Source organism: Cygnus olor, chromosome 2, assembly GCF_009769625.2.
Source record: "Cygnus olor isolate bCygOlo1 chromosome 2, bCygOlo1.pri.v2, whole genome shotgun sequence".
NCBI lineage: Eukaryota > Metazoa > Chordata > Aves > Anseriformes > Anatidae > Cygnus > Cygnus olor.
The window spans coordinates 70,584,985-70,612,737 of record NC_049170.1 but is presented as its reverse complement, the minus strand read 5'-3'; the positions used below and the strand labels follow the sequence as shown (position 1 = coordinate 70,612,737).

Below are 27,753 nucleotides of genomic sequence, written 5' to 3'. Positions count from 1 at the left end.
ACTTCAGCACCTCTTAGCCACTTCTTACTGAGGTCCAGAATTCAGATGGCCAAAACTCCCACCTAGCTATAGCCTAATCCTGCAGATACCTGAACTCCACTTACTCCTGGATTTCCAATAGCAAACTTCTCCACCCACTTAAAGTGGCTGAGTAGCTCAAAACCTAAGTAGTATTTAAGACCCCTGTGGGTTCATAAACATTGTGGTCTTCTGCTCAGAGGGCTTCCAGGGTCTCTGCATAATGGACCTTTTGCATCTACTAGCCCAGTGGTTAATGCAGCAATCCAGCTTGCATTAATCCATTCTTACTTCTGTCTCAAGAGGCCTGAAACTACATTTCTAGTATCTATCGTGAAAGAAATAACCAGAAGGCTAAAAGACAAAGAGAAGTGACGGTGCTCTCAATCTTGTTGAAGCTATTCTACTTAACTTTGTGTTACACAAAAATCAGCATGTGGCATTAACTGAGAGGGTGGACATCCCATTTCAATTCATATTTCAAAATGCCGTAATAAGTGGGTTAAAGGGTCATTCATCTTCACTGACCGTGTTTTGTGGAGACACTACTTTAGCAGCTGGCCTGGGAGAACATCTAACAATACTGGCTCAATTACCAGCTTATTATTCTGGGAAGCAGAAGGCATCGGTTCAGACCTCCAGAAGGCAGAGGCAAAAACTCAGCCTTTGCCTTTCACATCCTGCTTGAGTTGAGACACCCACCACTGCAGATAGTGTTGGAGTCCATGTAAAGTCTCTCAATTCCTCATCTCAAATTCTATCCAGTATGCTGCCTCACCATCCACAAAAGTAATACCTTTCTCAGTTATTTCAGCTACCAGAAAATGAGCGCAGTGCTACAAGAAATGCTAGCCTGCCTGAAAATGCAATGCCTAAAAGTGGTTTTCTCTCCAGTGAGGTACCACTCTCAGGAAAAAGACGATGAACTGACATAAATATTTCACCTTTAGTGGAGTGAAATAAAATGCCAGACCCAGAGGTCAGGATGGAGAATTGATCTGACACCTGTCAGTGAGCACATGAGGGCACAAGGGCCAGTTAAACCAGCCTGGCTTTGATTAAAGAGTCACTTCTGACACTTCTTGGGCATCTATTGCATACCACTGCAGAAGCAACACGGCAGATTTTGATTGGGTTTCCACGCCCAGACAGCTCCAGTTCTGCCTTGTCCATCAGGAAAAGGCATGCATCCAGAATGTTTTCTTCAAACTAGATGAAAGGAAAGATAAAGAGAAACAGAGGAAAAGTTGAGTCACTTTTATTCTGGAAAGCAAACACAAGGCTATTTTTCATTATTATAATAGCTGATCAGTTTCAAAACTATCTGGTCAGGTCAAAGTTCTGTGTTTAAAAATACAAGTTTTCTTCTAGAATAATTGTCCATGTACAGCAAAAAATGTGAGATGCTTTAAGGGAAAAGAGTGTGTCATTTTCAATTCAATCTCAGTCTGGTTACTAGAAGGTTAAAATGACAACATAGCCTTTCTGACAGGACATAAAATTTTAAGTGCTAACAAGTATATAATAGCAAGGTATTATTATAATAACTACAAGAAGCTAGTCTGCTCGCTAAGGACTCCATGTCCTTCACAGATTCCAGACCTGTTAATTTCAGGACTTCTCTGACATAGCCAGTACAACGCTGAGAAGCTGACCAATAAACTGTTTGCCAAAGTTAATTTGAAAACACTTAAATTTTAAACTAAGATATTAAATATGTTTAAAATTATCAAGCCAAAAGCTGATTATATTGATTAATCCCGGTCTATGAAACTTAGATATCAAAAATACCAAGTGACCTAAAGTAGTCTTCTTCAAAAATAGAGTAGAAAGGTACAGTTTCTTCGATCCAGCATGAACAAGCATGGGAATGAATTGAGGGCAGAGGTGCCTAAAGAGACCAGAAACCATTTTTCACAGAACTCGCCCTGTGATATATTTCATTTTTCTTAGGAGAAACTGCATAGCAAAGGAAAATACCTCTGTCCCCCAGAAAATGGTAGGGGACAGGGAAACACACATTATTAAAAAGAAAAAAAAGTCTTCCAGATTCACTGAAAACACAATATTATATTAGCATTCAAGGCTGTAAGAGAAACTCCACTCAGCTCGTCCCCTTGCCATGTTTGGCTTTATGTTCTACGTTTGCATCCTTAGGGATGTGGTTCATGCAAACAGGATTTTTGCTCTTGGGCTGAGCTGCAACTATAACTGCAACTGTCTCCAGCTTGGCTTAAGGTTCCTCAGAAGATGAGGGTGATCTGAGTTGTGCCTCCTGCCAAAAGCAATCAAATGCCCAGGCGAAGTTGCTGCCTTGGCAACCCTGGGAGAGGCAGAGGAGGAGGAAGCGTGAGGCCAGAGAGCTGAAAAGAAAGCCCGGAAGAAATAAGACTGCTGTCAGTGCTGCAGAAAAGATGGGATGGATGGGGGTGCCATCCTGGAGAGCCCATGCACCCTTTGGCCTCTCTCTTATAGACAGCAGCTCAGCAGCTGAGCTCTGGCATAAGCAAAACAAAACAAAACAAAAACAAAACAAAACAAAACTAAAACAGGGGCATCTCTATGCCTCTGTGTGAAGGAAGAAGCACCTTAATCACTCTCAGCCATCTCCTGCCCAAGAGAAGTCCTCTTCTCTTTTTGCCTGCCTATCTCTCATTGTTCTGCAAACTGCTGCAGTATGGATCCTTTTCAGCAAAAATCCTCCAAGGCAGCACACCAGCCTCCTCATCCTGCTCCTGGACTTTGCTATGCACACTGTCACTGAGTTGCTTTCTCTGGAGGAGACGTTTGCTGCTAAATAGCACCTGGTAGTCTTAGTAAGCAAAACTGAATCCATGGTGTTCAGGCAAGCAAGGAAACGGGGGGCAGTGGTTCCCAGGGACCTACTCCTAATATTGTATCATTCCTGGGAGGCTGAATGATTACATAGTAGGCTCTCCATTCTGCTGCAGTGGTATGTGCTGTAAATAAAGTCAGGTGAATGGTTGTGCTATGGAGACCCTCCTTCCCAAGGAGAATCCTCCCAGTGTAAACACTGGGCCCTCACAGTGGTCCTTCCTGCTTCAAATTCATTTTTCTTCTGTCCTGGTCCAATGATTTATCACTTCCACCAGGATCAAAAAGGGCTTTGTGCTCTTCAAGTCATCAGCAGTGCCTAAGAGCTGAGTTAAATCAATAAGAAGTTTAGCTTGCAAATTAAATCTCTCTCATCTACAGTTTATGAGACACTGTCAATCTTGCCAGCATATACCCAAAGACTAAAGAGGAAAGGAATTGCTAACAGAGTTGTTACCTTCCACCTTGGCATTTATAAAATTATATAAATGACTGTGAAATAACTGCATTAACAGGGGGAGGGACACAGGACAGGCTGTAAAGTTGCCTTACAATAATATACATGCTCCATTACATTATATTGCATCAGTGTAGCATGCAGAGTACCATAACATGGGCTAAAGCCAGTTTCACCACCCTTCACCGTCCAGTGATTTAAAAGCACTAAATCAAACTAAATCAGTCTCCTACTCTCAATCTTGGCATGAAGATGCTATCTAAAGGGAAGCAGAACAGAAATATAACACTTGTAAGGCTGAATACCCCTGAAATGTCAGAGGAACCAGAGCAGCGGTAAGCAGCCAGAACAGATCAGCACACTTGGGTTCGGCATGGGCACTGTCTGCTTACACAAGCAGCAATGGGAATAAACCAAATTCAGGGCAAACAAAGTTTGGCAGAGCCACCTGGAGAAGACTGCAGAAGGAAGACAAGAGGTAGGAAAACACACGGGCAAAGAGGCTCTGCCTGGACACAGATTTACATTGCGTTATAGAGCATTGCATTTAGTGAGACTGGTCTTCAGCAGGCCCTCTCTTTTCACGCTAACTGGCTTGTAAGACACAACCTTTAAAACCATTTAAGTGCAAGTAAGAGGGGCTGCATCACCTTTTGCACTGGCTGAATTAAGTCCATATTTCCCACAGTTGCTTGTGGCTTGATCTTACCAAATGCACATGACATAAAATTACATTTACTCTATGGGCTACAATGCTGATGTGGCTCAACATGTGGACACGAGCCAGCTCAAGATGGCAATGACAACACTATGCCCACCTGTTTTATTTTAGTTTTCTCACTGTGTTTTAACTGTGTTAAAAGATCAATATAGCATCCAACATCCAACGTTTCTCAACTAGAGAGTTCCTATGTGCCTAGATTTCTTCAAAAGCCAAATTTGTCCTGAATCCCCTTTGGGCTTTTCTTAGTGACTGGCAATTTGCACATTCTTAGAAGAAAGGAATCACAGTCATGTTACGAGGAACACTTCCATCCTCATTCATTACAGCCATGTTTCAACTGGTCTGTTGTTTTTTCCTTCCTGGGTCCATTTATCTTTCCTTTCCTCCTCTGAAGTTGATGTTGCTCATTAAAGACAGCAGCTGGGAGAATTATCTCCCACTAGCAACCCAGTTTTGAACTGCAAGGTCCTTTTTGATTTACAACTGGAGTTAAAGCTTTCAGCTGTCAGTGTTCAAAGCAATTTTTTTTTAGGCTAAGAATGTTACCTTACTATGCACAATTCTATCTGTAGTTTTGTATAAGATCATATACCTTACACCTCTATGACTGTATGGGGCCATACGCTTTTTACTAAGACTGTTGTACAGGGCCATATATCATATATACAAAATGCATATATGTAGGGTATATCCGTAATATAGGACTCACTGCTAGTACTTTTACTCACTCAGAGCTATGCTCTTAGTCTTAACATCCAGGATTGCTGAAAATGAGGAAGGCACACGTATTTAATGGTGGGGAACTGGTAGGGTAAGATCAGGAACATCATATCCTCCATCTCACTGAGCCAGGAGAATATTTCTCCATTGCTTTCAACTTTAAGATGTCTGTTACTCCTTTATAAAAAATGATGGACCCCAGGAAAACCCTTGGCTCGGCCCCCTTTGATTCACCTGCCACACTCAACTTTCACGTGGGCAGGGGTTAACAAAAGGTGCAGCACAACACAGGGTGGAAGTCAAGCTCTCCAGTTCCAGTTCAACAGTGGAAGGAAAGCACATGACAAAGGGATATGGAACAGCCCTAACCTCCCAGACAGAGCTGCCTCCTAGCAAAATCAAATAAATACAGTTTCTCAAGGGAGGCTGGTGTTTGTGTCAGGAAGGTGCCAGATTTGCAGAATATAAGCACCTCAGGCCAAACCCCTATAGGCCATAAATTCAGCATCTTAGGACATAAATCTAGCAGTCGGTTGAAGCTGGCTTCCATCTCCAGCCACTCATTCCCCTTTCTCCCTCCCCTACATCTGTAACAGAGTGAATCCCACATCTAGGAACAGAGCAAGCCTGAAAAATAACCCAAGGAAAAAAAAAAAGGAAATAAAGGAGCTGCTTGTTCAGCTAGATCAGCTTTCCAGTCTGATTCATTGCATGGCTGCACAAACACTTGCAGGGGGAAGGAAGGGCCAGGAGGGGGCATTTTTGGTCAACTTAAATGCACACCCAGCTTTGGCCTCGGGATCTGGTTCCACATACCTCTCTCAGAAGCACCCTCCGCTTATGGAATTGCCTCCCCCTTACTTTATTTAAGGATTTTTTTTAGCTCAGACAGGATCACTCTTAGACCCTACAAACAATGGTGCTGAGACAACCAAAAGAAAGGTGAAAAGATAGAAGCTTCCTAAGGCAGCGCTTCAGCAGGAAAAAATTAAAAAAATAAAAAAAAGATGAAACGCTTAATCAAGGAAACAAGATGTAACTTCAAAGAGCTCTCTAGGGCAAGCACACTGTCAATCCATCCAGCTAAAGCTCTGAGGCAGTCTTCAGCTGAGGGGCAGAAAGCAAAGCAAGAAGGTTCCTTTCTTCCAGGCTGCACCAGGGAGGGGCAGCAAAAACTGAATGGGTCCGTCACTGTGGCATGAAGGAAGTACTTCAATACTTTCTTAATTGTGCTGTTGTGAAAAAACAGGAGGTGAGGTGAGCCATGTCCAATAACTGTCCATTGGAGTCCCCTTGAGTGACAGTTAGGGTTAGTTTTGCTAATTTTGATGTTGCTGCTGAATGCTTTTTTCCTTTTCTCACACAACAACTTAACTCTTTCATCCCGCAGGGATTTTCAGGCTGGCTAGTGATTACAAATAGATTGAGGTAGAACAGGGAAGCAATAAGGGGTTGATGTTATTGAAGGGACATCAACAGCGCACACCAGCCAGCCAGGGCTGTGCTTCTCAAAGGCAGCAAAGGGAGAAGTTATGCACTTGTCAGTGTGGTGAGGACATTTAAAACTCTGGGATCAAACCCAGAAAATAGGAAACCTACGAAAAGCTGACCCCCAAGAGACGAGAATTACTTCCACCAAGTTGCTAGAACTGAAAGGAAGAGTCAAAAAGGAATGCAATCTCTTGCTAAATAAATAACTAAAAAATCTCCTCTTTCACCAAATCAGTTTGATCTTGAAGTAGCAGTAATGTAGCAGCAGAAATGCTGCTGTGTAGTAAAAAACTCAGTTAATGATTGTAACTTTCAACAGGCAGCCTCTTAGTATCTGAAATGTGTTCCTAAAACAAGACCTTTAAATATTAGCTATTATAATGTTGCTTTTTTGAATTAGGTATACACCTGCTTCATACGATTTTAAATTTATGCCTCTTGTGTTTCTAAAGTAGAGACCAATAATGCACAACAGATCAAGAGCCCACAGTCTCTGCCACTGTCTGGTGTCAATTAAATTCATTTGCTGTCCTATTGGGAGCAGCCAGAGAAGGTCTAAATAGCTCACCTGACCGTAACTCCAGCTTCTTAATTTTATTTCGTCAATGTCTCCATGGAAAACAATACCAACATCATTCAGGACATATTCTTCCCTTTCCTTCTCGTCATCCAGATACACGGCATCCTCTGCATCAATTTATCCAAAACAAACATTAACACAGCCACTTAGTTTCTATATAGGGCAGATAAAAAATCTTAGCGTATAATGCAGTCATATTTGATGAAAAGTGCCCATCGTCCATCAAACAAAGCATCACTTGCTTCAGCAGAGTACAAATATAAGGAGATAGTGACCCCAGTTATAAATAGGACAATACAACTTAAAAGCATGCGAGATGCAAAAATGCTGACAACTCTTGCCTGTTTTCTCGAGATCTGCAAAGTATGATTAAAATGTCACATCTTATCAAGAATTCTAAGATTACTGTGTACCACTAATTTAAAAGTTTGAGCACCGTGATGCATTTCTGCATCTGTACAAACAGATCAAAGAACAATTTCAAACCTATTAATGTTAATGGAAGACAGTTCAAGTCAAGAGATCTAAAGAAAAATCTGTAGTGTATTACAAAAATTGGAGTATAGTTTTTATAGCGTATTAACAGATGGGTGTGATTACTTTTTCCTTACATAAGATATTGACTGCGGTGTGCCTCCCCCATGTAACTTGACTAACCAGCCAATATGAGGAGAAATCTGAATGTGCAAGTGAAAACTGGAAGCAATTGGAAGAGGTCTTCATTAAAACATAAACAAAGTGTACATCCTAGACTGGTCTTACATCATTCCAAAGTGTATGTGTGGAACCTCATCCTGCAAAGAGTATTCACATCCTTAGATAACCCATTATTAACATACGTAAATTATTGAATTTACGCGAATTACATGAAACTCACAGGTAGGTGAGTTACAGGGATTCTGTGGTGCTGGAACAGCTGAGGATTTCTTTCCTGTGCCAGTGCTAGTATTTTGTGACTAAGAGATACCACTTAACATTTAATGGTCTGGGAATTAATTAATTAGAGGAATTCAGTAATGTTGCACCAGATAGCAAGTTAAAGGGAAGCAATAACCTGCAATAGCATGATACATGCAAATGCACTGACCACTGCCATAGTAGATTTCTTCAGGATCTCGCTACAAATTACTATATGATCATTTCACTTTTAAAAGCCTACTGATTTGTTATATTTTGCTGAAATGCAAATTAGATTTGTAATTCCTTCAAAACCTCATCTAAAGCTTCTCCACTTGCCATAAAACTGCAATTCAGCTGAAAATCACTAAAATCTGAGCCTTCTGAAAAATCAATGACAAAACTCACACTGACTTCAGCTAAGTGAAGGGTTTTGTCAGTCTGTACACCTGATGCTGTTGGAATTTTTATTTTATCTGAAGATATATTTATATCCATGTTTCTATACATACAGAAGGGATTACATGTAGATACATAACATTGTGACCTTTACATTGGTGTGCAAGGAATGATATGGAAGCAGGTGTTAAATGTAGGAAAGTTTTTATGTATTCGAGGAGATCAGTGCTTACCATTATGCTTTCGACAGGGCTGCTGTACAAGCTCTGCAGGCTACATCAAAATCAGAGCAGATGGAAAAGCAGCAGGTTTTATCTGCTTTTCCCTAAGGCAGGCAGGTCTGAGACACTTCATGCAGCAGCATGGTGCTACCCATGTGGCTTCTAAGGGCTGGGTCATAACAAGGGTTGTCTATAAGCCTGGTACTGCCTACGACCAAGTCAGCCTGCACCCAGGCACAAAGCAGATCAGAGCTTTACATTGAGAGCCTACCAGGTGACAGAGAGTGTTAAAAAACCTGACAGTGAATCAAAAAAGCTGCAGTCACTAATGCCAGCAGGGGCTTGCATACTTCAGAAACCACATATCACATGATTTTATTGAGATCCAGCTCCCAGCTCTAAATAAATTTTGCACAACATCGTACCAAAAATGTTTTAGATGTTACAGATCACGCAGGCTCTGTTTCATTAGGATGGATCTGCCTGATTTGCTGATTGAGCGATTATATGTATTGACTCCCTGAGCTTTGGGTTTTATTGAAGCACATGTGTACAAACAGTACAAAGGATGCATTTCAAGGAGGCGAACCCACACCTTCTGTACAGTTATGTATTCAGTGGAGTGTGTGCACATGCTTTCTTGACAGCTGTTGTTTTCTTTCAGGGATTATAAATATCAATATTGATCTGGTTGATATCAATTGAGACGCTTATGTTATTTCAAGACCACATGATCTTTGCTAAATCAGATGAAAATTGATTAAGTTCTCTGTCAATTATTTTAAAATATTTGTATTTTTTGATAAAGTAAAAAGGGCCTCTGTTTCACAGAGAAGCCAGCTGCTTTGATTTTTGACAGCTTTCACTACCCTTGAGACTGTTTAGAAGAAAATACGAGGCATTTGTGACTACTTTGATGCTAAGCGTGCTCTACATAGTACAACTTCTAATAATTTGGTGCAAGTGGAGGCTCACATCTGACAAACAGAAGAATTCCAGGGAAATGTGCTGGGTTTGTTTGTTCTTTTTCTCTAGCAGTTTAAGGCTTTTCTACTCACTTTTTATCCTGGGAAATTACTAAGACACCAGCAGTGCTACAAAGAAGCAAATTAGCTTGTATGCTTCTCTGTTTGAAGATGGATAAGGTGAAAATACACTTCACATGAAGTCTGCAGGTGAGGTATTCCACAGAACACGGGCTCCCTGTGAAAAGTGTAAGAAGTGCAGAGAAGCCCTGTCCCTTTGGGAAAGTGAATGGGCTTGGGAGGCTCCTGCCCAGTACCAGGGGACCTGGGGAACCCCTGCCCCAGCACAGCAACCAGCTGGAGTTGGAAATTACATTTCTTCCCATACACAGTGACCACTGAGCGCAGCAGCACAGCAGATGGGTGGAGGTGGAGGCTTGCCCTCAGCGCCCAGCCTCCCTTCATCGTGGGAACTTGGAAAGACTCTTGCTGGGAGGAGTACAGTGCTGTGGCAAACACAGAGATTCAAGAGCTAAAAACAGATATCTACAAAATCCACTTCACTCAGAACCAAGTTCAGTGTGCTGCCCTGCAACTGCCAGTGCTTGCCTACATGGATGTAGCAAAAATATGAAGCTCTTTGTGAATTTTAGTCATATGGAATCTATGATACAAGACGTAAAACTTAAGATATGGCTACAAACACCAGAAAATGTTAACTTGGCCAAATTTGGATGCCTTATAACACAGGAGAGGAGACCAAAGTCAACCACATGTTACTAATCCTCAAACTGTATTAGAACACTTGAAGGACATGACCAGAAGAAATGTGCAACTGAGTCACTAAAGTTGCAATATATTTAATTGATCATATCTAAAACACTTTGCAGAAAACTTGGGTGAATGAAATGCATACCCTCGGCCCATGGAGTCTGCAAGTTTCAGATACCCTAGGCATCTCCACCTGTGAGAGCCACAAGAGGCCATGCAAGGTCTTTTCTTGATAGGCACTGAGTGTTCCCAAAGCAGAAAGTCACTGGGCTCAGCACCTCCTTGGAAAGAGCTCACAGATCAAAGGAGCCATTCTCTGCTTTCATGTAGTCTGATATTGCTAAGAGTGAAGTTAAACTCCAAGAAGTTATCCTTAATGACTTACCGTTTGTATCTCCTATTTCAGAACTGAAGAGGGCTCTGCATGCCCAAAAGCATATCTTTTTTTCCCAGCTACATCAGCTGGCTGAAGAGAGAATGCTGCCTCTCTTCACAGGCTTTACCTTGCTTATTAACTAGCGTAATTTTCACCTGAGCATCTGAAATCTCAGTCCACCTGCTTGCTGAATTCCCAAATGTTTGGGGTATATCATTTTCCAGGATCGGGCCCCACATCTGCATCTGTATTCTTAGTGATGAGCCTTAAATGTAGCTAAGGGGATTAAACCATATGAAAGCGTCTGATGATTTTGGAAGCAAAATACAGAAGCTACTCTGTAGCTTGACTGGTAAAGTATGCTGACTTGTTCTGAAACAGCAGAAAAAAAATGCATCCCTGTCTGGGAAAATATGTCAAAACTGAACTACAGTGAAAAAAGAAGTAATAAGAAAGGGCACAAATGCCTATGACTTAAAGAAAAGCTCATACAGACACATTGATGTTTCTCTAAAATGATGAGTCGGAGAGCTGTGCTAGACACTGATGGAGCCTGTACTCTGCTCCCTGCGATAACAATCCCCATTCGTTCCTGGTATCAGCCTTCTCTCTTTTTAATGAGGCTTTTCACTCAGACTCTTCTGCTTAGCTATTAACCCAGCAAACAAGTCTAGGAGATTTTCAAACTATTGTTTTCTGTGCACTTTAACTGCCTGAGTTTTTATACCCTTTTGTCGTTCCACTGCACAATCTTTCCCAGCCAGGGGACGAGGCATGGAGAAACACTGTCCCTGCTTTTCTAACGCAAAGGGAAAAGGCAGGTACAGGAGCCAATTAGTCCAAACTACCTAGGAGTGAAAGCAGGGGCAAGAAATGAAAGTAAATCTTCATCCAAATGAAATATGCAGAAAATAAATCCTACAATATCCAGCAAGGGCCAGGACTTGAAGGCACACTTGGACATGTAAGCTGGGACGAAGGCATGATCCTCTGGGGGTGACCCTCACAGCAGGCTCTTGCTGCCCAGAGACTCTCCTTTGCTTTCTTGGACCAGAGCTTCTCTGTCAGCCTTGCCAACAGCTGCTGCTGCATGTCCCAAGCTCAACAGGTTTGCTCACATGCTTTGGTTTTCATCTTGCTGGCTTTTGGCCCCATTCAGCTTAGGTATGAGGAAAGGAGTGCACAGAGAGCAAAGCCCTCATGTGCTGTGGGTACACAGAGATGGGGGAAGAAGGTGTGAAGGGGGGATTGATTTTCCCCTTCTTACTCCTTGCCTGGCACCTCGAACCAGCCTGTGTGGTCCCCATCACACCACGGTGGGGCAGCCAAGCCCCCCTTATCACATTCTCTCTCCACTTTATGGCTGCATGCAACCCTAGCTGGCTGTATGCGAGTCATGAGGCAACTTGAGGAAACATAAGAAGCTTTTTCTCTGGGGCTTATCCCTTTCTAAAGAGGTGCTGAGACACTGCATAGTCACCATGCTGGCTAACACAGTGGTTGTTGGGACAACAGGACTAAAACCAAGGGATGCTTTACTTTAGTGTGGAGAATCACACCTCCCTAGCTGGAGCTGTGACAGGCTGATGATGCCTTTACAAACCTTGAGCAGCTTTGTCACCAGTGGGTCACCAGTGGCTCACCAGTGGGTCACATTTGCTCACTCACCTTTGACTGCTTCTGTAACCCACTCTCTCTCCTCCCAGAATAAATTCTGACCATGCTTCTCTAAGGCACCTACCTCTATGCTGCATTCAAAAGTCCCTCATGGTGTTGTGGGGCCTTAGGCCCTGCCCTTCCCTCCTCTTTCCGCTTAACTAACTCTGCTTTACTCAGCATTAACATATATCTTCCTAAATAATGCATAAGCTAATCATTGCTTATATTCCCTTGGACCAGGGGCAAGTAATGAACTCAGCACAAATCATTCTAGATACTGACAGTAGTGCGGCTGAATAATGGGCTCCATTAATAATGCTAAACTTACTCGTCACACAGTAAGACGGCCCTTGTTTGGCATGGGATTATTTGATAAAAATACTCCGGTAAAAACATTGAAGGATGAAGGAAGGATGGCAGAAGGATATTAAAGTTAGCTGGTGACCTAAATATATAGCAATATATGTGGCAGACTTGGCGCCTTACAAGCATCAGAAGCTGAGGCACAGTGCTACAGCCTGTCAGAAGGCTGGTGAGCCAAACTTCACCAGTCCTCTTTGCTTTCTCTTTAAAAAGATGTGCTGAGTTCATTGGGTAAAGTGCAATTCTGTCAGCAGAAGGGCTGATTTTACCTGCGATCTGGGGAGATTAGAGGAAAAAAAGTTCTTTAACTCATTGGATTATAAAAAGAAAAAAAAAAGGCTCATTCGCAAAATATTCTGTTCCTTTCAGAGAACAGGGTTGCTGGTAAATAGTCACCACTAAGGGGAAGTTATAAGGTCAAATTTTGTGTAACAGCAAAGTGCCACCAGTCATGCTGCAGCAGACTGAGTGCATCCAACCTGTGCAGGAGCAGCAGCTCCCACTGAGTTTCTGTGGGCTTTTAGGCAACCGGCAATGTAACTCAACAGTTGAGTATGGGACACTGCCACATCCTGCCCCATGCCAAATTCTGGAAAAAAACGTCTGTATTGACTTGTCATTTTAAGGCACACAAAGGCAGGCAGAAAGCTCACACTGATGCTTATTGAAGTCAGAGCAATGCCTTGGGGTGTGTTTACTATGAGAAATGCTACTTACATGGGTAAAAACAGACTTAGCCTCATAAAACTATAGAGCTACCCCCACCCCTGCACAACTTGCCTCTTGGCAGAGTTACATAAACTTAACTGTACCCTTTCCGGATCCAAACTGCCTGGTCTCCAACAACCTTGGCTGCAAGTTCCCCTTCCTGGACCACCCCCTCCCACAAACCAATGAGCCTGGTGGCAGAAAGTGTGAATCTTTGACACTGACAAGCTACTTACGTTGGCACCACGGGTTGAATAGTATGTAAGTGTCAGTCGCCGAGTTTCTGTGCGTCCGGATGATGCCAAAGGGAGTCCAGATAGCAACATACAGGCGAAATTTCCCAACAATGCAGGTGGCAGAGGACATGATGGACAGGCGAATGGAATTGTTCTCCTTGTGGATAATCTTGGCTCCCCACTCCCAGGCTTCAGCACGTCACCTACAAGGATCGGGATGTAGGTGCCCTTGTTTGGCTGTGGGTAGCGACCTGGAGAGACAGGGGGTTAACTCCATGAAGTGGTCACCTTGGGAAACAGAGACACTCTCAAAACATCAGTCCCCTGCCCCTTTGTCTATTTTCAGCAGAGATGGCAAATGTTAGTGCGCAGAGACCACCTATCTCCCTTAGAGCTTCACACAGTGCCTGGTCACTTGTGTTGCTGCCACCCGAGCACACACACCACCTCCCAACAGGCAACCTATGCAGGCACCCCCTCCCATCTCACTCCAGAAAGCTTCAGTTTTGCTGGCTTGGGCACTGCCAAGAGTGTACCTGTAGCAGCAAGAGCAGGGGCTGTCCCAGGCTTTCCTGGCTCAAAACTGTTTATCCTAGCACAGTGAGCTGTACTCCAGCCTTGGAGTTAGCTATGTCATTGGTAAGCATGAATAAGAGTTCCTTCCAAAGTTCAGATGCACCCATCACCCTCTTTGCTAACATGCAAGTGCCTACTGGGGCATAGATGTTGGCTTTGGGGCTCTGTAGCAGAGCAGAGCCTTGCTTTTCTCACTGCACCACAGCACCAACAAGCAGAGGCTCTTTCACACATACCCACACAGATGAGGCAGAGGAAATACAAGTCTGTCTGCCAGTGGGTACCCAATGCTCAGTTCTTGCAAGCACCTCTTGGATGCAGTGGGAACTGATTCTGGGTACCCAGAGTATGGATGAATGCATCTAGGCTGGATAGCCAAATTTTCTCTGCAAGCAATGGACCCCAAAGCATGACACACCTCCAAAGTACTGTGCATGATGTTCTGCCTCGTATCAAAACAAATCATGCCCCAGAGAAGATTATTTTACTTGCCAAGTATAAAAAGCATCTAGATGGATAAACTATGTGCAAACATGTACACTGCCAGAATTCAAGTTAGGTGGGAAGGATTACACCCCTTGAGCTGGAGGCAGAGCCAAATTATATCTGGAATCCAACCAGTGGTGTAGACAAAAAAGATACTTGTGAGAAGACTGAATTCCTTACATCATTCTCAAATCTATTCTTCTTTTCAGATTTTAGGCTTAAAGTTATACTCTCATTCACAGATAAAGTAACAAAAAGCACGAAAGCAGAGAGACAGACTTCTCTATTTTCCTGATTATTATTTAAGAGCTTCAAAATTAAATGCAAAGGGGCTTTGATTTTCTTGTTTGCTTACTGTTACACAGTTGATGTAGAGATAAATCCAGATCTGAACACTGCTACATTTTGGGAAAGGGCAACTCCAGCTTTGAATTTGAAGCTTGTGATCTGCCATGAACTCTGTGTTTTTAAGAAATCTGGGCCTACTGCACTTCATCCAAAATATTATTCAGTACACATAAACTTCCATTTTGCAGATTTTCAGTACAAATACATAGCCCAGTTTCCCTGAAGGCCAGGGATGCTGTAACCCATGAAACCCACTCAGATCAGTGAGGGATGCAACAGAGGGAAGAGACCTACAGAAGAAAGAAGGAGTAGAATAAGAGAGCAAAATCAATAGAAAACACTAGAAGATAAAGCACAGGACACTTCAAAAATAAGCCATCAAAGGAAAGACAGTCTAGAGAGAAGAGCCTACAGAGGTAACAGAGATGAGAGTCTTGCGTCTGCTAACAATTGTGATCTGAGAGCTGAGCACATTCTTGTTCTTTGTAGTGGAACTGGGTATGACCCAGCTTGCCTCTACAGTTGATGTTTTGCTTCTAGATTTGACATAATTGTTGTTTTTCTTTTAATTTATTTTTTTATAAGCAGTCCACTCTAACAAAGCTGCAGAGCAAACCAAGTAATTGAACTGACACCCTCTAAAACCATTAACAAGTGTACTTTTTAAAACACCTTCTTTTCCTCTTTCAGACAGGTGGGAGGGAGGGAGAGATCAGTATTTTAGCATGTTTAGGAAATGACACTGTCAGCCTCTGTCCCTACTGGGGACAGAAGGAGGTGTGCTGTAGCAGGGGCTCCACACCAACACATCATGTCCCATGTGTGCTGGTAATGGGGAAGCTGCAGAATCTCTCCCCAGTAAATTTGCCCATAGGAACCAGACAGGATCCCAAAGGGGCCATGAGGCCTTTGCAATGCATCTTGCTGGAAACCTCCTCACCTGCACTTCATAGGTGGCTTCGCAAGGTACCAGGCCTCTGGCATCCTCACTTTTCTGAAGCCCCTACATGAAAAACCCCATTTACCCTTCAAAACAGCAATGGTCCCTCTCTTATGCAAAGTTACAAGACACCCTTATCTATCTGCTGCTTCGCAAGGGAGCACCTGTAGCTGCTGCTGAGGAGTATGCAATATCCTTTCAGCCCAGCATCCATGCATGCACCCCACAGCCGCACCCCTGCAGTAAGAGAGGCCACTGCACTGTCCTGCATGAGAAGGTGTTCTGGGATATTGCCTGCAACCCTAGCAGGGATGCCAGGGAAGGGATATCCTAGAAGTCAGGATGATTTGCAGGTGTTATAAACAGTATATACAAGCAAATATTATTTGCTGCTGGCAGGCAGGGTTTGGGTGCTTGCTAACAGTTGCATAAAGCCTGAAGCCAGGAGGAAGGCTGGGAAGATGGGTGGAGCCCTCAAGAGCATAGTAAACAATTTCCAACATTTTCTTTGAGGAGAAGACAGCTTCTCTCATCTTCTGAAATGAATACCAAAATGCAAATGGAAGAGCAAGGGAATTGTTACTTCTGAAAGGAGCTTGTAGAGCTGATTTGTAATCACACATCTAGACACCTGACAGCACCAGCCACACTAGTCTCATATACACACATCTGTTGTCTTGATACTAGAGCACTATGAAGCTGAGTATCTTTGGCATTACATGCCAAGGTTGCTGGCAAAAACATCCCTGTGTAGGTTTAGTACTATGTTTATCAACACTGTAGGGAAGTTGTCTCGAGACGACTTGGCCATTGGAATCTATGTACATCTTGAGCACACATTTCTGGCTGGAGTGTAAAAGAAGGGCCAACTTTGGCTCATAGCTGGGATATCTGTGATGTCAGCCCTTTCACAGAACGGATAATGTGCAGTGGTGATTCCACTCTCGGGTTAAGAGTCTCTAAGGAATGAGATTCAATGATATCCAAATACTCATTACCAAAAGCCTGTGAACGCCTGGCAGAGTACTCCCTGGAGGATCTCGTGCTAACCAAACCCACAGAGAGGCAGAAGGGTGTGTTTGGGTGCATGTCAGGACCAGGAGCCATGTAGTGAGGATAAACTCTTATGCTGACAAGGAGGGCGTTTCTGCCAGCAGCATCAGCTGGCTCAGCATCCCTCATGCTCAGATTTGCTCCAGGAGTTGGCAGCCTGTACCACACTCTGCAGCCAGTACTCCATGGTTGCCTCACTCCCCAGTGCTCACGTGTGTTTTGGGTGTAGGAGGCCCTGGCCCTCACAGGAGGACATTTCACAGCAAATTGTGAAAGACGAAGTTGTTGTATGACACAATGCCGTTGGGATGTCCCTGTCTCTTCTCTCTAACAGTACACAGAAATGGGAAAACGCAGTCTGAAAATTCAGAAAGCCCAGAGGTTGCTGCACTATTACCATCAGGCATAGCGTGCATTTTTTATAGGCTCCTTTTGCAGCTTGGAAGATATCCAGTACTGAATGACAGCTGCTGACTGTCCTGCCTTCAAGGCAGGACAGGGCAGCAGAGAATTCACAGTGACCCTCTTTCAGGGGCCTCCAGCTCTCTGCATTTCATTGCAGAGGTAGGTACTGAGCCATGGTACTGCCAGAAACCTGTTCTGCTTTTACAGAAAGCTCCTTTTTACAGAAGCTTTAATGACACAAACATATCAATTTCTCTTGCTGCACAGTTCACAGGCCTTTGGTCCTTCTTTCTTCCTTTCTTATCCCACCTTGGTTCCTGTAGCTATCCAAGCTTGGTTCCTGAATCTCCTACTCACTTCAGTCGCAGCTCAGCTCTGCTCTGCACCTCCTGGGGTTTCCAGGCGTGCAGGAAAAGAGGAGCAAAATAGCTGCTATCACTACTGAAGGAGTGCTGGTCTCTCTCAGTGCTGCATCACAAGGCTTTAAAAGTAAATAAGCATGTGAGCAAAGGTCTATATGGTGAAATGTACTATGACTGATGCATGTGTGGTTGTAGGCATGTATGGCATTATCCTCCCCACTCCCAACACACACTTTACAGGTGCAAAAAGAAGAGTGCAGTGTTTGTTAAAACTTGCCAAGGTCTACTTATGCAGCAGTGGAAGAATGAGGCATTTAAAATAGGACTGTGGCTACACACACATGCACTCAAAATGAGTTATCCTTAACATATGCCTCAGCTCCTTAGCATGTCAGCTCCCGGGCCTGTCAGGCATGGAGACAAGCTGTGCTTAATTCTGGATAACACTGCTGCACCAGAGAGGGATTTACAGCAACAGAGGGAGAGCGAGAGAGAGGTACAGCAAGTTCAGTCGGCAAAACACAAGCGCTCCTCCTCCAGCTCCCCAAGTCTGCCAAGTCCCAATGTTGCTCTTCCTTCCAAGTTACTAACAGGAGACCAGGGCTTGCTTGAAGGGAGGCTCTTCCTCCTCCCTTGCCCAGCCACCTGGAAGCTCCTGTCTCCACTGAGTTAATTTTTTCCCTCGATTCCCAGTGGCCATGTATGTGTGTGTGTGCACTTAACAGCTCCTAGAGAGTAGCACAATCTGTGGAGGGACCGATGGGTGCTCTCAGATAGGCCCTACAAAAGTCCGTGGCTGTTTTACTGCAGGCAGGGAGGAGAGAAAATTTGGTAGCACAGAGATGAGAGATATAGTTAGCTTCAGGGGACTTTTCCTTCTTGATGGAAGTAGATTACCTCAAAAGAAAGGGAGGTGAACAAACTACTTCTCAACAGCCTTTTTAGGGACCCTCATTAGAAGATTGTATTTTAAAGGAGTTGAGGAATCTGTCTCCTTTTGGGAAATACATCATACACAGTAAGGTTAACAATTACCCTGATAGATTCATTAGTTTTATCTAGATACATTTTTCAATACAAACAGCAGCAAATCTATCTCAATGCCAGCCCTGGAAATAAAATAATTGTGACAGGTCGATAAATATATTGGAGCTTGAAGACACAGTGAAGAAGAACAAGAAGGAAAGGAAGGAGAAGGAGGAGAAGAGAGAGAGAAAGACGTAAAAAAAAGAGAGAGAAAGAGGAGAAAGAAGGCAATGGGATGACAGGGGAGGAGAAAGGAAAAAAAAAAAAGAAAAAAAGGAAAAAAGAAAGAAAAGAGATGCTGTAATAAAAATCCCAAACAACAAGTAAGAATGATAAACTTAAAAAAAAAAACACAAACAAAAACAACGACAACAACAAAAAACCAGCAGTGTCTCTAAGTCACTGCTTTAATATTGCACCTGGTTCCCTCCCACCATCAAATCCCATTGCCTTCAAAAGTGCTGCATACAAACTTGGAAATGTAGGAAATCTAAATATCTTCAAATAATTTTTGCTTATGGCTCCAGATAGGAATCCTTAACATCTGACCACTTTGTCCCAGGAGTGTATGTTACGAGTACTTTACAGTTGTAAAACATACATCGGAGTCATGTGCCTTAGCTATTAAAAAGCATTGAAAAATACAGCTAGATTTTAAATGCCACTTGATACTGCTGCAGCAGTGCAAAAGAAGAGCAGAATAAAGATCCCTTTGAAATAGAGAATTCATGGAGCATCTCAAGAACTCCCTCCTCTCTGCTCCTCCAGGACCTGGATGGGAATTCCAGAGGGGAGAAAAGAAATACTCTAATGCCTTCATTCAGCAAGTGAGGAGTTCTGTTTTTCTTTGCTAAGAGCTGACAAACAGGTCTTTTCTCTCCCTGGAATCAATTGCTAGGAAATGTTCTCCACTGCTAATAAATTACTTTCTTCCTCAAAATGGGACCATCTTGAGAAAACGGGAGTCAATGTGAGAAAGGCCACAGTCTCTGTGTTCATGTCATGTAATTTTCTATAATCTTTCTTTTTTTGTTGTTGTTCTCTGTTAAACGGGAAAATAGGGTATCATTGATTCTGAGATGATCAGCATTGTACCCCTGGTTACTCAGTTGAACTCAAATGTGCTTCTGACTATAGGTGGGAATTTGGTGTCACCTAAATATGGAATCAGCTCTAACACCTTTTTATTCTTAGCTACTTTCATCTGTTTATAGCTATTCCTATGGACCCTGCCTGGGATTGTAAAAAAAGGAACAGTACATCTCCGGTCTCATCTCAGTCCAGAAGCTGATGATTTATAGCCTGAGGAGTACATACAGGCAGGTACGTGGGTGCCCAGATGTGTGGAAAGGTGATAGTAGCTTAGAGGACTGGGATGTATGGTTATTTGAGGAGTATGCCACTGAATAAAAGGTTCATAATAATGTTTAGGACTAGACCAGTATATATGGATTTATGAAGCCATTTAAGGAAAATGCAAACAGACAACAATTTATGAGGGTGTGGGGAAATATATCATTAGAGTAAGGACGTACCATATAAACTCATCAAGCTCTCTAGGATTTACAGCCATGTACAGGAAACTACTATTAAAAGCAAGATTGAAGGCTGTATAAGCCCATCTAATCATACATCTGCTTTTCAGAGAAATCACTGCCAGTGCAGCAGCGATTGTGGAAACTGCAGCACCCATGCCAAGCTGGCTGCCCCAGGTGTGCCATGCTCAGACAGGCTGAACCCTGCACAGTGTACAACCAAGAGCCGCACAAAGTAGCCAGTCACCATGCGGGTGGTAGCTGGGAGGGATCAAGATCCCTCTGGATTCCCTAGGTCTCCAAGCAAACAGAAATTGTTCAAATTGAATGGCTCTTTTATCTCACCCCCAGGCCAATAAAATGAGTATTTCCCGAGAGGTAATGTTCACCTTTCTTCTCATTAAAGCCAGGAAGCAGGCTGCAAGAAAGGAAATATGTGGTGATGGAGCAGCTCCCAAACTACTGGTACTGAAGCAGGGCTGCAATCCAGCACAAGAACTGGAATAGTATCCCATTGCACTTTATACGTGGATATTTTTCCATGTGGATTTTTGGTACGCTCATTTTTTTCTATACTTTGGCAGACATTTACAGTCCTCATTTAATGAAGCATTATATGAGAAACTGAATTACAGTAATTCACATGTTAGCACTTCAGCCAGTTTCGCTGATGATTACTCTATGGAAAACAGTCTGTTAAGGCAAAAAGGACTTTAGTCATAAGGAATCCTCCCCGAAGGATGTCAGTCAAAATGCCTTTCAAGAGATTGGGTGAAGTATTTATATATTTACACACACATATTTGTCTGTAAATTTTATCCCATGGATTCTAGTCTCTGTGTGAATGGTTTTTATATGGACTGTGGATTAAAAAAAAATATACTAAAGATTGTTCTGGGAGTGTTTGAGACAAAATTTCACATAACGCAAGAAGAATTTGTCCAGGGTACCCTTGATTCATTATCAATTAGAAGGATTAAGCAGTCTCTACTTGCTTCATTAATCATCTTTTTAATGATGCAAAGGAAGCAAAATTAGGAACAAAAAAAGAGATGTAAAACTAAATTTTAGGGAATAAAGGAAATAGAATAGCTCTGCATATACACAGTACCAAGCCATTACCATTGTCGTATTTTTTTCAGGAGCAAAATTAGTCTTCAATGGATAAAAACTCTGTGATGGATTAATGTCAGTGCTGGGAAACTTCCAGTGCTGGGGACTAATAATTTCTGAATAACTTTGTATAACAGCACTCGCTGCAGGCACGGCACAGCTAAAACAGATGTTTTCTCAGCTCCAGCCAAATTCCCTGGGAGCCAAAGCTAGCTGTCCCTACCAAAAGTTTCTTTGTACCTTAAAGCACATTGAAACACCCCAAAGATCCTACATCTCATGGACAGCCTGGTCCACATTGCCAGGGGTAATCTCTTCACCCTTGGAGATTCTAAAAAACTGCCACCAGTACAAGGCCCTGAGCAGCCCGAGCAAGCTGGACCTGCTTTGAGCAAAGGCTTGGACATGAGACCTCCAGAGGTCCCTCCAACCTAGATATTCTATGGTTCTGCTACACTGTTTGAAATCCACTGCTCAGGCACACCAAGAGCTCCTTGGAAAGGTTATTTTACAACAGCCTGCCAGTACTTCTTCATGTCCATCACTTTAAACTCTCAAACTCAGTACTTTCCTAGCAGGCATCACCGTGATTTCTTTGAAAAAACATTCTCTGAGGTCAAGCTGTGTCTGCTGTAAGGCTGTTGTCTGAGCCATTCCCTAGGTGTAGCTTCTGCCTGACTTTACTGAAGGGTAGGATTCACCTCCCCTGTCTTTAGTGATCTTAAAATCAAAATCTAGTCTGTGGAGTAGAGTCAACATAGGAAGACAAAATATCCAGAAGAGAATTCATCCCATTTTAAGACAGTAGGGCTAAACTGCCACCTGGAGGTGCCTGATTGCTTCCTCTGCTTACAGAGGCAACCTAGGCAATGTTTCTGGACTGGGTGCTAGTTTTCAGGCAACTGGCATTATGGGAGGTGAATGCCGACTCTTCAGGCAGACAAACAAACAATACTGGGTATAAATGAGGCACATCTCTGTGCAATGGTCTGACAGCACAGCACTGAAACCTTCAGCATTCAGTGCCCATTCCTAAGCATGAGAAATCTCCTCCTTCTCCCCCTTAGGGCACTAAACATCAGACTTGCCACTAGAAGGAGAGTCAAACAGATCACCTCTGGATGAAGTGACTGCAGCATCCTAAATCTCCTTCTCATTCGAGGAATGTTATTTTGCTTTCTGTTACTAGCCTCTGAGGACAGATGTACTGTATTTTGACCACATGTGCATAAAGAGAAGCAATCGTGGAACGCTAAATATTAACTGATTCCTAGAAGAGGAGCTTGAACATCTCAGCTCCCAGTTGAATATCTGTGAGCTAAATTCCTTCTAGCAAGAGGGCAGAGGTGCTCATAGAAGCAGACACTTAAAAAACAGGAGAGCGCAATAGTACTGTATCCTAGTCTGATTATGCAGTACTTTTCAGATGATTCCCTGTCACCACACATGGGACATCAGTGCTGCTATTCCCATTTCACAGAAGAGAGAGTAACGGTGAAGAATGAGAAGAGAAAGAGAATTCAACCACACACCCAGCGCTGGCTCCAAAATCATCATTCATTACTGAGTTTGTTGCAAAGTCTGTCCGGGCTAAGGCTGTGTTTAATGCTATTCCTAATGTGGCTGAGGATGAAAGTTTTTTTATTCAGGTTTAGAGATTCAGGGTAAAACCACAGACAAAAGTGTGTTAGGAAAGAGCAACACAAAAATAAACAAATAGCTTGTCTTAAGTGGACTATGCAACATCAAAAGAAATGTTAAATTTCTTCTTCCAACATAGAATATCTGATTAAAACAAATGCAAACAGCACACAATGCAATAAAAAACAAATGTTCCATTTTCCACTTCTTCTTGCTACAGCTGTTTGTTTTAAACATATAAAGATTAAGGGAACAGTCTTGAATTTAATTAAATCCCAAAAGAACGAATGATATTTATGCATATTAAATTTTTAAAGGCATTTGTGGCTGTTCAGCCAATCACTCACTGGACTGTCATAACATGCCTCCCAACCCTAATTTAAACTAGAAAGAAGAGACCCATGGAAAAAAAAAAAATGCAGACAGTAACCTTTTCTCTGCACATATGTTTAAGAGATAAACGCCCATCTAGCTTTAAAAGGCAACAAATCTAATAAACGTTCACATCATCATAATTCAGTGGTAGAAAAAAAAATTGATGTTACAAATTTTGGAACTGTATCTCTCAGGAAAGTAAATTGCAACATCAATTCAAACCCATTTTTAAGAGTTTATAGTTGGAACATTGATGTCTTGACACAGAAACTCACAGATCATTCTGGATGAAACCAGGGCTTTCCCAGAACTGTGATGTATGGAGCAGCATTTTGTGGGGCCATCTTCGGAGCACAGCAATAAGCCACAGCCTGTCATATACTTTTCCCCTTCTCTAGCTAGGTTATGCCCTTAGTCCTATAAGTCTAGTCTTATACCTTCAATAAGCCAAAAGGTACATTAGGATCTGAGTCTCTGAGGAAGATCTCCTGGTGAGAAGAAAAAAATGCTTTCTTGGCTCTTTTTGAAGTAAATCGAGAAAGCATCTGATATGATCCCGAGTAGGTTTCTGGTCCAATGCTACAATCTCTGAATCTTTTCCCTGGTTAGCAGGTTGGCTCCAAATGTAGGCCATGAAATCATAAGGCCTTCAGTTCTTCCACACTGCTTAATTTTTCCCCATTGTGTATTCAACATTTTGTCATCTCGGTTCATACACAGCATCTCTCCCACCTCAAACAAGAGACTCCTCCTCCCTGCATCTCCTAAACAGTAATGATAAATGTTTCCTGTTCCATCTACCTTTCAGCATTGCCACATGATATTACACATATACCTTTGAAAGCTCAATAAAGTACAGCTTCTTGCTAAACAAAAAGCCTCAAATACTGCTCCTGCTTCTCTCAGAAGTAATTCAGTTGATTCTTTCTTGATTAAGGGTTCACAGCCTGTTTAGAAAAGCATTTCTTTGCCTTTGGTTAAACATGTTTTTATGGTTTATCAATCATAACAGGAAAAGACCTAGACATTAAGTACTGATGTGTTCCTGTTAATGAGAGGCTCTTCAGACTTTGCTGAAAAAACAGCTTTTGCCAGGCACTTACCTATCAAATACTCCAGCCAGAATTGGTCTGTCTCTGGCTTGTAGGGTCGGTTGAAGTCAATCTGGATTTGGAAAGGCTGCCCTCGACGCACTATCAGCTTAGGGTTGTAGTACTTGTCAGTATGGTGCTGCTGCTTGTTAATCTCATAGGGTTCCTTGAACATATGAATGTCCACAACACGCAGGTAATCTGCAGAGGCACACAAATGAGCAAAGAGAATAGTCACAGTCTTGATATCACCAACACTAAAGGCCCTGTCTTTCACTTCCCCAGCACTGCCTCATCGAGAAACAACAGCCAACGGAGCATGTTGGATCTGTTTGAGGCTCACACCTTCCTGTCCGAGCTGGGTTTTAGGGACTGAAACTTCTCTGTCCACTTGCTGTTGTTGCAGAGGCTGTAAGGCTTCTAGTGACTGATGAAAGCAACTGCGGAAAGTGCAGGTTCCTATGGGGTGAAAGCTGAATGCCCCCAGGGAGAGCTGTGCTCTGTCTTTGCTTTGGCATCAGCTTTCTGTGAGTCTGCGCCTCGCTGACACTAGTTTGCCAGTACAATCAGTGGGCCTTTAACAGCTGTGGCTTCATGTCTCCCTTCTTGCAGCCCTCCATTTGTAAAACACAAATTCACAGGGTTTTTTTTTGATGCTTAAATACATTAATGTTTATAAAGCATGACTGCTACCAAGTGCTGCAGAGCCTGAGAGGCAGTTACCAAGTGCTGCAGAGCCTGAGAGGCAGTTAATGATCTTGCATTCAGCTGAGGGCTTGGATGTCTGTATTAAATAAAGCTTTAGTGTACTGTATGCGTCTAGACTCAGCTTCTCAGAACACCTCCACTGCTATTAGCATCTTTTATGAAAACTCAATATGACATTACAGTATATAATTACAGTATAAAGTTATAGGCAAACAGCAGTGGGTATCTATAACATGCACAGGCAAAGTACATGCCTTGCTCCCTTCAAATCAGGGCTATCTAAAGGGTTATAGCTGCCAGAAGTTAGCCTGCTCAGCTAATGACCAGTGTGCAGAGGCACTGGGATAGCCAAAGGCACTGGCAGTCACCACCAACTGCATGACTACTACACTGGGAATCTTCACAGTGGGAGCTTTCTCACACAACGGCTCCTTCCATACACACATTTAAGTTGTATGTATTCGTTAGTTTCACAGCCAGTTCCAGCAAACAGTGAGCAATCATATCAAAATGAACTGGACATCATTTCTCCTACATGTTTGGACAGATAATCAGGAAAACTCTGCCAGGAGGACCATTATTGCCACAAGGAGAGAGACAGAAGAGTGAAGCTTGATTTGCAGCTCTCGACTTGCATTTCCAGGTGCTGACAGTTAGAAACTAGCTAATTTCTGCATTTTATACTGATGCTACAGAGCCAAACTCATGCCTGGCAAAAAGAGGTGCACACTTACAGCAGCTGGTAGAGCTGTGTGTACTCACAATGGTGGCTAATTTGGCCTGCTACTGAGTACACTGTGAGCAGGAATGATGCACTCAGCGAATGAGTCGGATATCCAAACTGCTGAGAGCTAAACATGGCCCATTTCACAGAACCTCAGAAAACGGCTTCGTGCACAGCTTTTCCCTGGAGGCAGGAAGACACAGAAGACAGGCAGGCTCTGGGCAAGCAGCAGAGCCGCTGCCTATCTGGTGTGTAGCCTCCAGGCTGCAGTAGCGTGGGCATTAGCCCTGCCCTTCTGCAGAGATGTGTTCAAAACATTAGTGGAGTTGCGTGGGCAGCAATGCCCTGGGCAGCAGCATGGTTCTTTCCTGCCCCAGCCGAGTCACCCAGCCTGGGCTCTGGGCGACATCTGATGGAAGGGAGGTAAATATAGGCAGCAGGATCTGGTCCCTCTGGTGCGTTGTCACCACCAGCTACTCATACCTGCCCTGTGGGAAACAAAAGGAAAGGAAACTGCCCGAGGACATGCCAAGATAAAGATCCTTTCATGGAAAAGCTCTGTAGAACTGAAGCAAAAACCATTTGCCTCCTGTCAACCTCATATGCAGAAAGGCAGAGACAGGCTTAAAGTCCCATGGCAATGTTATTGTTATTCTCTGCTCAATTCTCTAGGCTTCTGGAGTAACTTCTGTAGATCCCCGCTGGCTTTAGTGCTGGCTAAAGTAACAGAGACGGTTCTTGTGTGAAACTTTAAATGCTTTTTGCTCAGAAATAACTCTCATGGACCCTCTATGAAATGGGGAATGTCTCCACCTCCCTCCCTGCAAAACTTACCCATGTTCCCTCATAATAATGCTGACAAAGCTCATAACTAAATTATGTGAGGCACAAATTTCCTGGAGGGCTGTGAAGACAGGGCAGGGGGAAGTCTCTCCTGTTTTCTCTCCCAACCCCTCCCCGGCTGAAAACATTCTATGTAAAAGTTGCATATTGCAACGCTGTGAGAGGTGAAACTATCAGTAAGTTTGGCTCAGCTTCTGCTCGTTTCCAGGGAGGCATAAAAATTCTTTTGAACATTTGTTGTGTTTTCATCTCGTGTTCTGAAACAAAAGACCCTGCCCTTCTTTTGCAAGTTAGCCCATTCAAGGAGCTACAAAGCTAAGTCACCCCAGGGTGTCAGTTCAGCATTTGCTTCATTTTTCCCAGGACTTTACAAGGCTTCTGTCAAAACACAGCTATGCACATCTGCATAAAACACATTTCACTCTCACTCTCAGTGTTAAAATGAACTTCTTTGAGCTCGCCAAATGAAGATGACCTGTGACTGAGCCCGTGTTAATTACAGTAATGATAATTACAGAGGACAAAATGTGAGCAGGGTAATGGGATGCGCGAACATCATCACCAGGAGTGGAGATGTCATCTAAAGGAAGGGTCCAGGCACTGTTTGCTTCACTGCTCAACTGTTTGTGAGGCATAGGCGGCCATTGAGGGCTCCTTTGAAGTCTGGACTATGTGATGGTTTGCTCACAGCCTCATCCACTATTTCATGCAGGTAGGCTTCCTGCAAAAGATGCAGCAGACTAATGTTTTCTTAAAGCTTTTGTAATGTTAAATTTGCATGGAAAAAAATGAGCACAAGCCTGAGCTGCTTTTCAATACCAAGAATAGCCTTCAAACATCAGGGTTTCTTGGAGAACCAGAGAGAAAGGGCTCTGGATTACAAACCAAGCAGTAGGAGTTTCCAAAGGAGGTGTCCCTCACTCTGCTAACAGGAGAAGCACGATTCCTTGGTGAGTCCATAAACTTTGCAAAGGTGGGCACATGGGGAGCTTGTGGGCCGTGCGGCCGCAAGGCTGTGTCTTCCCACTGAGCAGGCTGAACGTGTCAGGCCCACTCATAACACGATGTGGTGAGATGAGCTGGCTAGGAAGAACCAGGGGGAGGAAG

The 27,753-nt window shown here is 43.2% G+C and overlaps 1 protein-coding gene across 1 annotated transcript in view; it reads right to left on the bottom strand.

Annotated features, from left to right (window-relative positions):
* The window catches only part of F13A1 (coagulation factor XIII A chain), a 66,643-nt gene that overhangs the window by 30,417 nt on the left and 8,473 nt on the right, over positions 1–27,753 (bottom strand). Inside the window, 5 exon segments of the mRNA XM_040547812.1 lie at positions 1,120–1,227; positions 6,814–6,932; positions 13,421–13,603; positions 13,606–13,671; positions 24,384–24,572. Coding sequence (XP_040403746.1) covers positions 1,120–1,227; positions 6,814–6,932; positions 13,421–13,603; positions 13,606–13,671; positions 24,384–24,572 — 665 coding nt within the window.